Genomic DNA, 16,065 nt, shown 5'->3' with positions numbered 1-16,065 from the left:
TATTGGTGTTTGATTTTATTGATCATATTGATGAATGTTTTGTTCTTCTGGTGAATGATTGATTATTGATTCCTCTCAGCTGTGATCTTCATGTTTCAGGAACAGAGCGAGCTCTGACTTCACGTCCTCACACAGGATTTTTAATTTTCTGTCTTGTGAAACGTCTTTGTTTCATAAAAATGTAAATGTGATGGAAGAGTCCAGAACAACGCCCCAGACTGTCCCGACGCACAGAGGCTGACACACTGCAGCCGTCATATCCTCTGACTGAGTGTGTGTGTGTCTGTGTGTGAATCACACGTGAGTAAGTGTGATCCAGTATGTGCAGCGTGTTCAGACCTGCAGCAGCAGAGGAGTTAAAAGTCGACTCTTTGAGGAGCTGGATGATTTGTGTCTGAACACACTGGATCAACATGTGGAGCAGCAGCTGGATTTTACTCTGCGCACTTTTATCTGCACTTTGTGTCGTCCAGGCCACAAACTCATTTTACTGTAAGTGTCAAACCGTATTTCTTTCTTTCTGCTCTGAAGCAGCTCAGCATCTTTAAACTCTCATGCTCATTTCTTTTCTTTTGTTTTGATCTTGTCTGTTTTCACTGTAGAACAGAACTAGAATCTTAAACCTCTTTCTTGCCTGAAGTGCTTTTGAGTACTTAAAGCTTTATGCACTCATTTCCTGGTTAATCTCCTTAGTTCCTCCTCAGAGGTTTTATCTGAACTTAAAGAGCAGTAAGATCTGATGTCTCCATATTATCTCTATAAATGTTGTAAAAACAGTTTCTGCTGATATTAATATTTTTACAACTGGAACCATTGTCCTGTGGTGGTTTGTCTCCACTAACTAGTCAAGTTGGGTCTACATATAAGGTCACTGTGACCTTTGACCTCTGAAATCTAATCACTTCATCTGTGAGTCAAAGAGAGTTTGTAGCACTTTTGAAAAGATTCTCTCGAGGTGTTCTTGAGATATTGTGTTCACAAGAATGGGATGGATGCACAACCTACTTCTGGCCACTGGGTGTCGCTCCATAAAAAGTGAGGATTAAGGGCCATGTTTATGTTTCATTACCACAACATAATACATTGAATTATATTACATCACAGATATGTTTATTGTCAGTGCAACAAAATGTAGTTTAACAAATAAATAAACTGGACATATGATAAATTATCAGTGGTGTTAATATGATTGTTCTATCAGCTGTGATTGTTGATGTAATGAGGATCCGTGTGAACAGAAGCTGTAAACAATGTTCAACACAACACATGAGTCACATGTGTGTAACATGTGTGTAACATGTCAGAGTGAGTCCATGTGAGGACACAGCAGGACAATGTCCTGAAGCTTCCCAGTGAGCGAGTGGACGTGTTGATGAGGTTTCTAACACGTGACGTGAAACTGGAAGAACACAAAGATCTCAGGATGAAGAAGAGGAGCCGTACACGTAGAAGACGAAGACGTCATAAATGATACATCATATAATATATATAATATATTAAGATTTCTTCGCATCACAACCTAAGTGTTGTCTAAAACCACGAGACTACGTATGACGATCAGTCACTTAATGATAACATTAAAAATACAAAACAACCTGAAGAGTGAGAAATAACTCAAATGAAAAGATCAATAAAATAAAATGGACTCTTCCTTCGTGTCCTCCGGCAGCAACAGTTCGCTGCGAGTGCAATGGGAGATCTCCGTACTGCCTTCGAGACGCTCGGGGTTTGCACTGCGTCGACTGTCAGGGAAACACTGAGGGCCGCCACTGCGAGCACTGCAAGGCCGGCTTCTTCCTGCAGGGGGCAGCCCTGAGCTGCACGCCCTGCCGCTGCAACACTACAGGTGAGAAAGAGCCGCACACTGTCCTTAAGAGACGTCTCACAGGTGCTGGACGTCTCAAACTGTTGCTTCTCCTCCAGGGTCTGTCAGTGCTACGTGTGACAGCAGGGGGCGCTGCAGCTGTAAAGAAGGTGTGTCAGGAGATAAATGTAACCGCTGTCCAGACGGACCAATCGGACCGAACGGCTGCAAGCAAAGGTAAACAACTGTCTTCGTTCACACATTCCAATAAGTAATCTTTCAAAAACACTTACATGAATGATGTCAACTCGACCAACACTTCAACTCCTTTGAGATCTTTGACTCGACTTTTGCTTCCGGTGCTTGTACTTTATCAGCGTGTCAACGTCATCTGCAGCTTCCATGTATTCTAACTCTCACTTGAACCCCTTTCAGCACTTTGACTTCACTGACATGGATTCTTGTTGGAGCTTTCACTCAAACTGTCTCTTAACAGTTTTCACAACTAAGGTTTCATTGAATCTCAGATCTCCTTCCTGTCGGTGACTCTAACTCCTTTCACTGTTTGATTGCCTCTCTGTGTTTGAACTCCTCTTTCACCATGTTCCATGTGCTACAGCTCAACTATCACTTCAGCTCTTTCTTGTAATTTTTCTTCTTCCAAATGAAACTAATTTTCTTCACTTTTATATCAACTTACTCTTCAGTTCCTCTCTCTGCTTGCATTTCATTTCAATCTTTAATTTCTCTCACTGCCTACTTTCAGTGTACAGCTCCACTAACGCTTCAGACTTATGGCGTTTGCACTTGATTCTTTTTGTTCTTACACCAAACTTTAACTGAGACTTTAACTTATTTAAACACTTTCCCTGCAACTGAGGCTTAAGTGCTTTCACTTTAATTCACATTTTAACTACAGTTACACACTTCACTTCCCATCAGCACTTTGACCTAACACATGAGCCGTCTCTTCACCGGGATCATTTCAACTCTTTTCAGTTTCTGTACTTTAAACTTATTTCTGTATTTGCACTTGTGCTGAATCTTTAACTCATTTCACTGCTTGAATTCCCTCTGCCACTTTAGTTCCTTTCAACAACACATCGACTCTTCTGTTCTCGCACCTTTAACGTCTTTGAGTTTTTAAATGTTATCGTTTTTTGTTCAGTGCTTTTGTCTCATTTCTCACTTCAGCTTTATTCAGTGTTGATCCTTCAAACTGATCAGTAATCTTAACGTGTTGTTTAAACGTCTTCCAGCGTTTCATCTTCCTCTTCCACTCCTTCACTGCCTCAAATTTAACTTGTGGTTGTTTTTTTCCGTCCTCGCGGCTCGTCGTGTTTCTCAGACGTCAGCTCAGAGAGGATTCTGGGAGTCGGACTCAGGCATGTTTCTGTTACGGCCACAGCAGCAAGTGTTCTGCACAGTTCGGTTTCTCCGTCCACAACATCACGTCGACCTTCACCGACGGTAACCGTTCACCACTTCCCTTCACAATAAAAGACTAATGTTAGCTTCAACATTCATTCTGGGATTCATTTAAAAATAAAAGCATCAGGAAGTGTGTGTCGTGTTGTTTAAGGTGTGGATGGTTGGACGGCAGCGACAGCTCAGGGCGTCACCCCCGCAGACGTTGACTTCCGATGGTCCCCAACTCACCTGGACCTGGAGGCCATCTCCAAAAACAGTCTGCCGGTCTACCTGTACGCCCCAGGTGAGAATAAGCCCCGCCTCCCTGACCTTCCTCCTTCTCCTTTCATGACTCACTCTCTGATTTCTTTACTTCCCTGTCTCCTCCCTCCCTCTTTCACCTTTTTCTTCTTGCCTACATCCTACTTTCCTCCTTTCCTATCTCCAATCCTTTCCTTTCCTCACCAGGTGTTTCCTCTCCTCTTCCACAGCTCCTTACCTGGGGAACCAGTTGCTAAGTTATGGTCAGAACTTTTCCTTCTCTCTGCGTCTTGACCGTGGCGTTCGACACCCGTCCACCAATGACGTGGTCCTGGAAGGTGATGGGGTGAGAGTCTCGGCCTCGCTGGGCGACCTGCGATCTATTGTCCCCTGTGGACAGAAAATCAACTACAGCTTCAGGTCAGTAATCTGACAGCCTCCACCCACCCGGGGCTCCTCTGTGGTTAAATGAAACGCCTCCCGTCGTGACACTTGATCTCATCCTTGTTTCAACTTTAAAATTTTTTCTTCACATTCCTGAAGTTGCAGAACAAGTAGAAACAGATCTGCTGCTTAGACTCTGACAATAAAACACGATTCACTGGGAACACAAACTCATCATATACACACATACACACACACATATATATATATATACACGTATATATATATAAATATATATATATGTTCTGTTGGATGATCAGATTGGACGAGCAGCCCGGCAGCAGGTGGCGTCCTCAGGTCTCCTCCTTCCAGTTCCAGAAGCTCCTGCAGAATCTAACCGCCGTCAAGATCCGGGCGACGTTTGGTGAAAACGGTGAGTTTATACTTCAGCAGCAGTTTTCCTGAAACAGCAGCTGAGTGACCCTGGTGTGTCTTTTCAGGACGTGGTTACCTTGACAACGTTCAGTTGGTGTCAGCACGGCGTGAGGATGGCGTCCCGGCCCGGTGGGTCCACACCTGCAGCTGCCCCACAGGGTACGAGGGCGAGTTCTGCGAACGCTGCTCGGCTGGTTTCAGACGCAGGGCCCCGGCAGGCGGAGCCTTCAGCCCCTGCGAGCCCTGCAGCTGCAGAGGAGGCAGCTGTGACCCTCAGACCGGAGACTGTTACTCCGCTGATGAGACGCCCGGAGAGCAGAGCTGCTCCCAGGGGTCTTACCGGGACCCCTGGAAGAGCCCTGGGAGCCCCAACAGCTGTGTGAAGTGTCCCTGTCCGGAGGGCGTGTCCTGCTCACTGGCTGCTGGTTCACTGCAGCCTCAGTGTGACCTCTGTCCGACCGCCACCACCGGTAAGAGCCAGAGTCAGATGAGAAGTTTGGTTCCTCTTTGTTCACTCTGACGTCACTGCAGCTGAAAATTGAGCCTGATTATCGACTAAGTGAATCTGAAATGAGGTAAATTATTTGAGGCCAACATATCCCAAGATTCATTGTGCGCCGGTGAGGAAGCTAACAAGTTAGCTATTCAGGCGGTTAAGCTGCACTTAGTCTAACGCTAATGATGCAACTGTAAGAACGAGAGCTGCTGACGTCAAGAGGACGTCCTCTGTCGATCAGACACTTCAGCTGGGCCTCTGCGGTCCATTCAATCTACTTCTTAGACCAAGTCGAGGACACGTGATGTTTCAGGTACATGATCCTGGAACCAGGTGAAACAGAACCAAGTGGATCAGACGCTCAGAGGCGAGCTGAGGTCTGTGGAACGAGCCGGCAGGAAATATAAAGTTATAATCATTCAAACTTATTAAATAAGATATTTGAACATGTCGTTGTTCCTTCTGTCTGACTTCAGGTCCTCGCTGTGATGTCTGTCAGGAGGGTTTCTATGGCGACCCTGCAGGAGTCACCGGAGTGCGGCGTCCTTGCAGACCCTGTGAGTGTAACAGCCACATTGACGTGAGCGTGGAAGGAAGCTGCGACCGCAGCAGCGGCGAGTGTCTGAGGTGTGTGAACAACACGAAGGGGCGGAGCTGCGAGGCCTGTGTGAGAGGATTCCACCGCAGCCGACTCACTGACGCCTGCAAACGTAAGAACCACGTCGCGGGAGATGATGTCATTAACGCAGGACTCACACGTTCAATGCTAATAATGTGCTTTCACTTTGAGTGTGATGATGTCATTCATTACTGAACTGGATTATTGTTGGAGGCACCAGCCAATCAGATCAGGTTAATGTGAAAGAGGAGGCGGAGTCAGCTGGTAAACCTGGTGTGTTGTGGATTTTATTTCCTGTTACCTGCTCTTTAGCAGTGACAGCTAGAATGACACGCTAGCATGAAAGTCGACCACATTGTATCCTGAGCAGGAAACTGTGGCTGCTCTTTTTATGATGATCGCACCCGTGCCAAGCCTCGGGCATGCCAACCGCCAAGCGTTAGCAGAACACATATGTGTGAATCCTGCTTGACGACCCAGTTCCTGTAATGCTTTTAAACATGTTTACATTTTCATTCTTTTATTTTAAAGACTTTGTGACATTTACTAATCAACAGCGCCCTCTGCAGCCACACATGTGGATGAATTCCGTTTTTTGAACAATGCAAGAAAAGTGTGAAAATATTCATGTGTGATAAAGTAACTGACATTTGATTGGCTGCTGTCAGAATCTAAGTCAACAATGTTTAGATGTTTTGATGAGATTTGAGTTTTACAGTGTAATGAATGAAGCTCCGTGGGATTTTTATTAGTGTAAATGTTTGTGACGCTCGTTCCTACAGCGTGTGACTGTGACCTTCACGGCTCTGAGTCCAGACAGTGTGACGACGCCGGCCGCTGTCGCTGCAGACCGGACTTCGAGGGCCTGAGGTGTCAACGCTCCAGCTGCCCCCGATGTTTCAGCCCCATCAAGACACAGGTGACGACTCATCGTTCACATCAGAGTTTAATACAGTTCTCAAACTCAATCCAGCTGCAAGAGACAAAACATAAAAGAACAATAAGGGAAGAAAACATAAACGTGACAGATAAAAATAATGAAGTGACTTTTGAGATGATTTGAAAACAGAAGGTGAAGTTTCATGTCTGAGTTCCTCTGCTTTTGAATTTGAACATTTCAAAGAACATCTTTGTGTCACAGTGAAAAGTCTGAACGTGTTTCCTGTGCTCAGGTGGAAGTTCATGCCGCCAGACTGAAGGAGCTGGAGACTCGACTCTCACACATGGACGGAGGTTTGACTTTGGCCAACAGCGCCACCATGGAGGCCGCTCTGCGAGCCGCTGAGCAGCTGGTTGACGACCTGCAAGACGACACAGAGGAGCTGACAGGTGAGAGGACGTCACCAAATATTCCAATCATTTCAAATCAGTTTTAAAGCAGCATCTAGTGGACACTGGAAGAACTACAGCTGTCCACGTGTTCACAGGTATTTTATAAAACGAAAAAACGGAAAGAAAATGTGCTAAGTATCGTTGTCCAGTTTTCGATGTTAGTTGTCACTTTTTCAGGCATCTAATGTTGACCAATCAGACGCCTGACTTTAAAGTTGGGGATATGTCGCCACCTGTTGGCGTGACATGCTCTTTACAACATGTTTTTGAATTTTTGGGAGTGAAAAAGTGTATTTGGACAAGGTCTTCGACAAAAAGTTACTTTATGTTTTAGAGAAGTTGTGGAGAAAGTTTTCAGAAGTTCAAATCGGATAAGACGATGTCATGATCTGACGATGCCACATCTCCTGTGTCCAATAGAAATGGAGAAGAGGCTGCAGGGTCGTCTGTCGTCCATCAGCAGGAGTCAGCTGGTCGAGGGACAGAACATCCAAAACATCGGCGACACGGTCGAGGACATCAAACAACAACAGAGGAAGTACAAGACGGAGGTGGAGGACGTCCAGACTCTGATGGCTGCGATGAAACGCAAACTGGAGGAGGCCAAGACCAACCTCCGATCACTGGTAAGACATTAGACCAATCAGCTGTAAGATCAGTCAATTCAATCATCACAGTTATTTCAGCTGCTTTTATTTTGAAAGAACAGGAAGTTATTACAGTGATTTTATAGTTTACAGATTGAAATATATTTGCATAGGTTTATAGATATTGTTTGTATGTGCAGTATAATCAGTGAATATAAAGATGTTGAGACTTTGGTCCAGTGTTTGTTGCTGTGATGAATCCTGTTTTCTCTCCTGTCAGGAACTTCCTGTCGGAGACGCTCCCATGGGTTCAAACATCCTGTCCTCGTTGGTGCAAACTGCAACCAGCCTGGCGGATAAGTGAGTCCATGATTCTGATATGTAATCGTTAAAAGTTTCAGATACTGTCCACTGACTCGTCTCTGTCCATCTCTCAGACACCAGACGAAGGCCACAGCCGTGGACGAGACCGCCAGCGACGCTCTGAGCGGCTCGGAGAAGAGTCTGGCTCTGGTCCGAACTCTCATGAACAAAGAGAACAAAGTCAAAGAGCTGATTGGAGATCTGAGAACAACGTGAGTTGCTTCTGTTCGTCCAAACTTCTCCTTCAAAGAGTCTCTCTCTTCCTGTTTCCCCAGACAACAGACATGACGATCATCCAATCAGAGAGCTTCAAACATGGAGGACCAGATACTCTGATGTCCTGAGTTTACTCAGGACGCTACACCATATTAAAAATACTTTGTCTGTTTGTGTTCAGGTTTGATCAGGCTTCGGCGAGGGTGAAGGGTCTGGAGGACCACGCCATCCGTCTGAGTGGCGAGGCCAAAGATGAGAGCAAGATGGCCGATGGAATGTTGAAAAACATCGCCAGCATGGAGCGCAACATCCCGACGTCCCTGAAAGTAACGGCTGCTGTTAGATGTCGAAAACTGTTCACTCTCAGAAAACTGATCTTAGAAAACATCCTTCATGAAAATGTTCTGTGTTTACCCCCCCACCCACACACCCCCTATTTCCCCATGATGCTCAGGAGGGGGTTGACGCCATGGTTTCCAAGTTGGATGACCTGAAGGGTCAGGTGGACGAGAACATCTCAGGATTTGAGGCATTGCAGGACGGTGTGCAGCGAGACAAAGCCGCCACCCAGAACCTGCTGGCCAAGGGGAGGTCTGCTCAGCAGGTAGTGACATAAATCATCACACACCAGCCTGCAGCTGTTCAGGAAACATCAGGAAACATCTCCACTAACATCTACACAAACATCTACACTAACATCTACACAAACCTCTCCACAAACATCTACACAAACATCTACACAAACATCTACACTAACATCTACACAAACATCTACACAAACATCTACACAAACATCTACACAAACATCTACACTAACATCTACACTAACATCTACACTAACATCTACACAAATATCTACACAAACCTCTACACAAACATCTACACTAACATCTACACAAACATCTACACAAACATCTCCACAAACATCTACACTAACATCTACACAAACATCTCCACAAACATCTACACAAACCTCTACACAAACATCTACACTAACATCTACACAAACATCTACACAAACATCTACACAAACATCTACACTAACATCTACACAAACATCTACACAAACATCTACACAAACATCTACACAAACATTGGGTCAGGTTAGGTTTGGGTTAAGGTTTAGCCATTTAGTTGAGATGGTTAAAGTTAGGTTAAGGGAACACATTGTGCTAATGAGTGTGTGTGTGTGTGTGTGTGTGTGTGTGTGTGTGTGTGTGTGTGTGTGTGTGTGTGTGTGTGTGTGTGTGTGTGTGTGTGTGTGTGTGTGTGTGTGTGCAGGGCTTCAACGAGCTGCTGGGCCGAGTCAACGCTGCGAAGGCCGACACCGACGCTGCTCTGGGACGAATCGGCAGCAACACCAACGAGCTGGACGCCGCCCTCAACGCGCTGAGAGGTACGAACACACTTCATGAAAACATTCCTCCACAGACGAAGCAGCGCACTGAACGCGACTCCTCCTTCTCCTCAGGGTTCGACCAGCAGATTGACAGCGGTCGAGCTCAGGCCGATGCCGCCATCAGGCGTCTTCCTGTGATCGACGCCACCATCCAACAGGCCGTTAGCAACAACGGGGAGACGCTGTCTGTCCTGGGAGACGTGTCTGATGATTACAACAGCGCTCTGGGAAACGTGGACGTGCTGCAGGGCCTGGTCAGCAGCGTGGAGGTTAGCTTAGCACAAAAACAACCGTTAGCTTCGCTCCATGTCTGTGTCCAGCGGCGACACGTGTTCCGCTTCCGGACGTCTGCTTCATCCTGAAGTTTCGTTATTATTTTCCAGGGAATGTTCGGGTCGTTGCCGTCTCACGTCGGTCTGCTGAGCGACGCCACCAAACTGAGCAGCGAGGCGAAGGATCTGGGGACGAAGGCGGGAGACTTGGCGGGAGACGTGGAATTTGAGCTGGACGACGCCAGGAGCCTGGAGGCCGATGCAGAGCAGGTAACGTGTCCACATGGAGGCGAGCTGAGCTCCAGGCCGAGGCCCAGAGAGTAACCATGTAAATGTGTCCTGTGCAGGCTGCCGTCGGAGCCGCGGCCGCTTTCAACAACGCCAGCCTGACCAGAGACGCCGTGGGTAAAACACTCGGAGAAATCAGACGCCTGCTGGCAAACATGAGTAAGTTCAGGGTTTGAAATCAGAGGGGGAGGAGGAGTTAGTCTTCGTCATGTCAGAGTGGTTTTCTAACTGATCTTCAGCCCAGTAAGAGTCTCCTCCTCCTCCTCCTCCTCCTCCTCAGACCAGCCCGGGACGGTGGATGAAAGTCTCCTGAAGCAGCTGGAGGCGTCTCTGGCCGACGCTCAGAGGGACGTGGAGGCTCATCTGAGGCCACGCCTCCGGGACATGGAGCAGCAGGAGGACGCAATGCGTCGCCGGCTGACCGCCATCAACCTGGACATCGCAACCATCCTGGGAGACATCGCAAACCTGGAAGAAGTCCTGAGGTCCATCCCCAGCGGCTGCTTCAACAGCCCCCCCATCGAGGAGGCCTGAGGGTTGTGATTGGTCCAAAATAGTTACATCACCACAGAGTCCTAGTGATTGGCCAGTGGGTGAACGAATTTTCCACATGAATTATAAAACAGTATAAACATAATTTTTTTTACGTTTTTTAAAGTTTTTTTCAGAAGCAGAAAAAAACTTTATTTTTGCACTTATCAACAACTTATCCACTTTAATGAAAACGATGCGACAGACTAAAAATTCTTCATATTTTTCTGTTTGTAATTTTGACCTGTATTTTTCTGTTGATATTTCTGACGTCTGAATGTTTGATATTTATATCTGTAAATACACTTTTTATCTCTTTCATATTTCAGTTTTTATTTGCAGAAATATTTAAATGTCTTTTTCTTTTAACATTAAAACTTTAAACATTCAATACTTTTCCTTCATTTCTGCCTCAAACGTTTTCAAAGCTCTGAAAGGATGAAAATTAAAATAGTAAAAGCAGAAACAAACAATTTGTCAATGTTTCAGAAAAAAAAGGTTTTTATTGACAAATATTATAAATGTTTTTATTTGTATGAACAAAGCAGTCGACGCCACACGTGTGACAGGAAGTTTGAACCTCGCCACGTGTGCGGCCACTGGGCGGAGCTGTGTAGTGTCCTGCTGGAGTCACTCACAGGTGAGGATGGGGGCGGGGCTTAGGAGAACACAGGGGGTGTTTGGGGGAGACAGGAGTTTGGAGTGAGGAGGAACAGGGAGAAGAAAGGAGCTGGGTTTCTGCATTGGAGGACAGAAAGGACCTTACCCAGGAGGAATGAGAGAATACGGTGTGAGTGAAGGACCATGACCACTGAGCAGAAGGTTGTTGCGTCTCAGCCGTCCTGCTCAGGTCCATTCTCTTTTTGCAATGCTTTGTGTTTCCTGAGTTATATTTTTGTATTTTGTCGGGAGGAACTTTGCTGATTCTTTCTTTCTTTTTGTGGACATTTTGTGGACTGAGCTGCCCAAGGAGTCTTTTCCCTTGTTGGATTTACCTTGTTCACATTTAAGTGGACATTCATTATTTTCTGTGAACTTGTATTGAGGAGGGTTCTTTAATACTTTACAGTGAGCTGGGTTTAAAGTCCCCTCCTCACTTAACCAGACCTTGATAAATAATGTCACAATAACTCCAACTTCAGCTGATGTTAGTGTTTTATTCTCAGTGAATCTACTGATTATTAATTATTCATCAGATATTGATTTATGATGAAAAATCCTCAAACTATGGATCAGATAAGCCTCACCTCATCAGGACGTCGTCCAACGAAGATCAAACCAGAACTTTTCTGTTCCATGTTTGAGCTTGAGGCTTTTCATCATTAAACATGAAGGAACCATTAGATCGAAACTCTTTGATCTGAGTCTGAAGCTTCCTGTTTGTTCCATGTTTCCTTTGATCTGTTACTTCTGGTTTCACATTGTAATTTAGGGACTAAAGAGTTTAGTCTGACAAACGTACGTCCTGTCGTCATCACCTACGTGGGCGGAGTCTACCTATACTTGAATCTGATTGGTTTGTAGACGGCGTCTGACATGGGCGTGTTGTCAGGTGGGGGTAGTAGTCTTCATTTGGTTGCCATGGTTACAGCTTGATGGTATCACTAGCAGCATCAGCACCTACAGGCGCAGTACTCCAAAGTACTACAGTACACTACAGTACTACACATTGCTACACAGTACTACAGTACTCCACAGTACTTCGGTACTCTACAGTACTCCACAGTACTACAGTACTCTACAGTACTTCAGTACTCCACACTAGTTCAAATGTCCTCGTGGTTCAAACATTATATCCTCAGAGGTCAACGTGTGTTCAGTGAATATTTGATCAGTATTTAAAACCATCAATGATATTGGGGGACAACCCTCTGACTGACAGTTTGTGACATGAGGCCTCATGGGGGTTCTGATCGTGGTCTCCTGTAAGTCACCAAACTTAAGAGGATTCTCATTGAAGTGTCGTTGATGTGGACTAAAGTAATCTGCTGTTCGGGGCCCCTCTCAACCCCGGGCCTCCTGTGACCCTGAAGGACAGAACCGGATCCAAGGTCAAGTTTTCTCTGTCTTCTCAGAGCGGAGCCAGTAAAGAAACTGAAGAGGACGTTAGTGAAGGAATGAAAGAAGAGGGAAAGAGAAAGTGAGCGAGAGTGAAGATCGGAGCAGTTTTTACTTGATGTTGAACGATAACAGTTAATCAACAATAACTTTCGGAGCTGATCAGACCTGGAGGACGACACATCCTGAATCCTGAGGACAGTAAAGACTTTATGGATGTTCTAACGATGATCGGTTTGCAAAGAGTAAAGCTGCACACAGAGCAAAACACTGGTTGAACAAATATCGTATTATAGTGTATAAATGATATCATATACATATATGTATACAGTTTGTAAATAGTGGGTTGTATACAATGAGCATTCAGGGTATGCATCGCTCCTCTGATGCTTTCATTCTTTTTGTTGTTTTACATTTAATTGTGACAACAAATCAAAGTTTTCATCATATTTGACTAAAATCCTGTCACATGATTCTCGTCTTCAGAGGTTGTCGGTTCCATTTCTGTCAGCTTGTTGACAAATACACATGTGAACCAGTGAACTAGTATTTACAACATTCATATGAACATTAATCACAGCAAGGACACTGGAAGTAGGGGTGCTGAGGGGGCGGCAGCACCCCCTGCTGACAAGGGGTGTAACTACAAGGGGAAAGAGTTTTATTTCATGTCATTTTCTTGAGTAACATTTTGAGAGCAGCACAGAAGCATTTTTATAAGATTAGATTTCACTTTTAGAACAGAGATGTTCTGATGCAGTAATGTGGAACACAATGTAAGTTGGTGTTTATTGTCTGTTGTTGTGTAAAATGTTGTTGGTCCTTCAAATTAATACTGAAACCACAATATTGTGCTGTTGAATTTAATACGACGTCATTAAATGATCTCTAACTGAGTTTCTGAATTACACCTCCTACCTGTAGGGGGACCCCCCCCCGAGTGAACTGAGGGTAAATCTGACTTTTACAATCAGAGATCGAAGTCTGACCTATGACCCTAAACTAGAATCAGATCTGGACCCTCAAACAGGACCTGACAAAAAGTCCTCACAACCATAGAAAGACACACACACACACACACACACACACACACACACACACACACACACACACACACACACACACACACACACACAGATCATTTACAGCGTGAATAGAAAAAGTGGGTGCCGATGATTCCCACAGTTTATTAGAGATATTTAGATTTTTTTTGAAACACGATCACGACAGAGTGATTTTAACATCATGCTAGAACCAGACTCTACGCATGCAGGCTAACAGAGCGAGTGATGAAGAACACACTCACAACAACGACAACAGCAACAACACTGCTGCTGAGGATTAGGTTTAGAAAAGTTCCCTTCTTCATCATCATCTTCATCATGGAAACGTCTGTTAAATCTTTGACACAGTGTTCATAGGTTCGGTTCTTTTCGCCGCTCACTTGACTGCGAGCGGAGCCTGAAGCAGCTGCACTGTTGCTATGGTTACCTGTGGTTTAGCACATGCTGAGCTCTGATGAAGCGGCGGTTCGAACTGCTGTTGACGTGTACAAGTGATGTCCGAAAAAAACCAAACCCACGGGCTTCATGCAAGAAGACGTGAAGTTTACGTTGAGTCACATTCGACACCTGAGATGTTAATTATCTCCTCTGTGTTTGGTCTCCACCACCTCCTGAGGGAAACATCTGGCTCCACATGTTCACCAGCTGCTCTCTGACTGACAGTGTTCACAGATGTTTACAGATGTTGAGTCAGATCAGTGAACAGATGATTGACTTTAAACTCACAGGTTCAGAAAAAGAGATGATGTGACGATAAAGAAGAAAGTAAGTTTGTGAGCGTGATGAGAACCTGGTGACGAGAGCCCTCTGTGTCTCGAGTGAAGCTGGAGTCCCCTGCTGGTGAACATGTGAACGACTCCTCTTCCCTCAGGTCAGATTTGTTGTTTCTTTGTAAAGAGACTTTTTTCATTTTCAAATTTCCAACGTCCCAAGTTTTGGCCTCTTTCACTTTTTTTTTTACTTCGGAGTTGTTCTTGCATGAAGCTCGTCGGCGTTGATACAGTCGTCTTATCCGTTAAGACTTCGAGTGACAAAATGCTGTCATCACGATAACCTCCACCCTGTATATATATATATCTATATCTATATATAGATATAGATATATATAGTTTGTAATTGAATGGACCCCCCCCCCCTCTCACACACACTCTCCATGTTTTCATGCAGTTCAGGTCGGTGTCTCTATCCCGAGGCGGTGATGTACAGCTGACTCTGCAGGATGTAGTCGATGACGGGCTGAGTCAGATAATCCACGACGTGTCCGTCACCGTGCTGCAGCGCCAGTCTGTGGGGGAGGAGTCATGTTATACTTGACATCCCTGTGGATTAAACGCTGCAGTAAAAACTCCGTCCACACTAACACCTGAAAACAAACGTCACATGACCACTAACATCAGTGATCATGTGATGTAAACAGGAAGTAGATTGTCTCCTCTGCAGTTGGTTGCTTAGTAACAGAAATTACTCTGAGGAAGGATCTTCATCCTCGTTTACAAAAGTCTCAGATTCTGTTCAAACTAAACGAGACCAGCAGCGTTTCTCTGATTCAGAGGCTGGAAACTCCACCAGGCGTAACCATAGCAACATGGCTTGTGTCAATGTGGGCGGAGCCGAAGAAAACAAGCTTGAGTTCTGGTGATGAATGAAAACCTGCAGCGATCACACATCCTCGATTTCATCAAGTTTTATATTTAAATCACGTCTTTGTCTCCTAAAGGTAACTGTCAGACAAATGTAGTGGAGTACTTGAGCAGTATTTGAGCAAGTGTACTTATACTTCAGTGTGAGTATAATCTCTACCTGCTCTTGGTGGAGCTGACGATGGACAGCGGGTGGTTCAGGTCGTCCTTCACCACGATGATGTTGTCCTGAAACCAGAGCAGCACACAGATGAGACAACGGAAGAGACGCTGCTCCCCCTACAGGCTGAACCCTGCTCCTGCTCCCACCTTGTATCTGCGGAGAACAGACGAGTGGTTCATGATCCTCTCTGTGTCGGCTCCGTCACGAGGAACCACCACGATCCCAAAGTCGCCCACGATCACCTCCATCTGAAACCACAGTTTCACCAGCTTCACTCAACAGCCAGCAGGGGGCGACACTCGGCTGACCACATGAGTTAGTTAATTAAGAGATAAACTTGTGCATAAAGAGATAATTACTCTTCACATCAAAACAACTTTCTTTCTGCACAATTAACAAACTGTAATCAATGCTTCATTAAGTTATTAATATTAATAATGAATCAATAGGATCCAGCTGTGTGTCGTCAGGGAGACGTCTCTGAAAGACAGTTTGACCACGGCTCTCCAGGCTCAGTATTATCACTTACAGCTTATTATTTATAATCATGTTTATAACTAACTTTATAACTAATAAAGAACTGATATGTAAAATATGAGTAAACGATTGATTAACCATTAATAAAGTTATTCATTTTAAATTGTGCCTGATTAGAAAATGTTTCTAGAAAGGCTACGAGAGGCAAATGATTTGTTTACCAGAAAATACTTTGTTTTGTTCTAGACGAAGTTTAAAGTTTTATA

General features: G+C 45.0%; 2 protein-coding genes across 2 annotated transcripts in view; one reads left to right on the top strand and one right to left on the bottom strand.

Annotated features, from left to right (window-relative positions):
• Positions 1 to 259: 259 nt before the first annotated feature.
• On the top strand, positions 260 to 10,690 carry lamc2 (laminin, gamma 2). The gene is made up of 21 exons (XM_035169658.2): positions 260 to 492; positions 1,670 to 1,846; positions 1,924 to 2,041; positions 3,153 to 3,274; positions 3,387 to 3,518; positions 3,706 to 3,895; positions 4,180 to 4,292; positions 4,360 to 4,764; positions 5,267 to 5,500; positions 6,192 to 6,328; positions 6,582 to 6,738; positions 7,162 to 7,367; positions 7,609 to 7,688; positions 7,766 to 7,903; positions 8,089 to 8,233; positions 8,362 to 8,511; positions 9,189 to 9,303; positions 9,379 to 9,575; positions 9,690 to 9,848; positions 9,926 to 10,025; positions 10,147 to 10,690. Exons 1-21 carry the CDS (start codon positions 414 to 416, stop codon positions 10,398 to 10,400), a joined length of 3,408 nt encoding a protein of 1,135 aa, XP_035025549.1. The 5' UTR covers positions 260 to 413; the 3' UTR covers positions 10,401 to 10,690.
• A 1,858-nt stretch (positions 10,691 to 12,548) lies between these two features.
• Positions 12,549 to 16,065, bottom strand: part of nmnat2 (nicotinamide nucleotide adenylyltransferase 2) — an 8,876-nt gene continuing 5,359 nt past the window's right edge. The window contains exons 9-11 of the mRNA XM_035169718.2: positions 15,469 to 15,570; positions 15,320 to 15,387; positions 12,549 to 14,804 (exon numbers count right to left, since the gene is read on the bottom strand). Coding sequence (XP_035025609.1) covers positions 14,702 to 14,804; positions 15,320 to 15,387; positions 15,469 to 15,570 — 273 coding nt within the window. The 3' untranslated portion in view covers positions 12,549 to 14,701. The remainder of the gene's footprint in view (positions 14,805 to 15,319; positions 15,388 to 15,468; positions 15,571 to 16,065) is intronic.

Source organism: Hippoglossus stenolepis, chromosome 11 (genome assembly GCF_022539355.2).
Source record: "Hippoglossus stenolepis isolate QCI-W04-F060 chromosome 11, HSTE1.2, whole genome shotgun sequence".
In the NCBI taxonomy this organism is placed as follows: Eukaryota; Metazoa; Chordata; class Actinopteri; order Pleuronectiformes; family Pleuronectidae; genus Hippoglossus; species Hippoglossus stenolepis.
The sequence above is the reverse complement of the archived record's forward strand: the minus strand, read 5'-3'. Positions and strand labels throughout refer to the sequence as shown.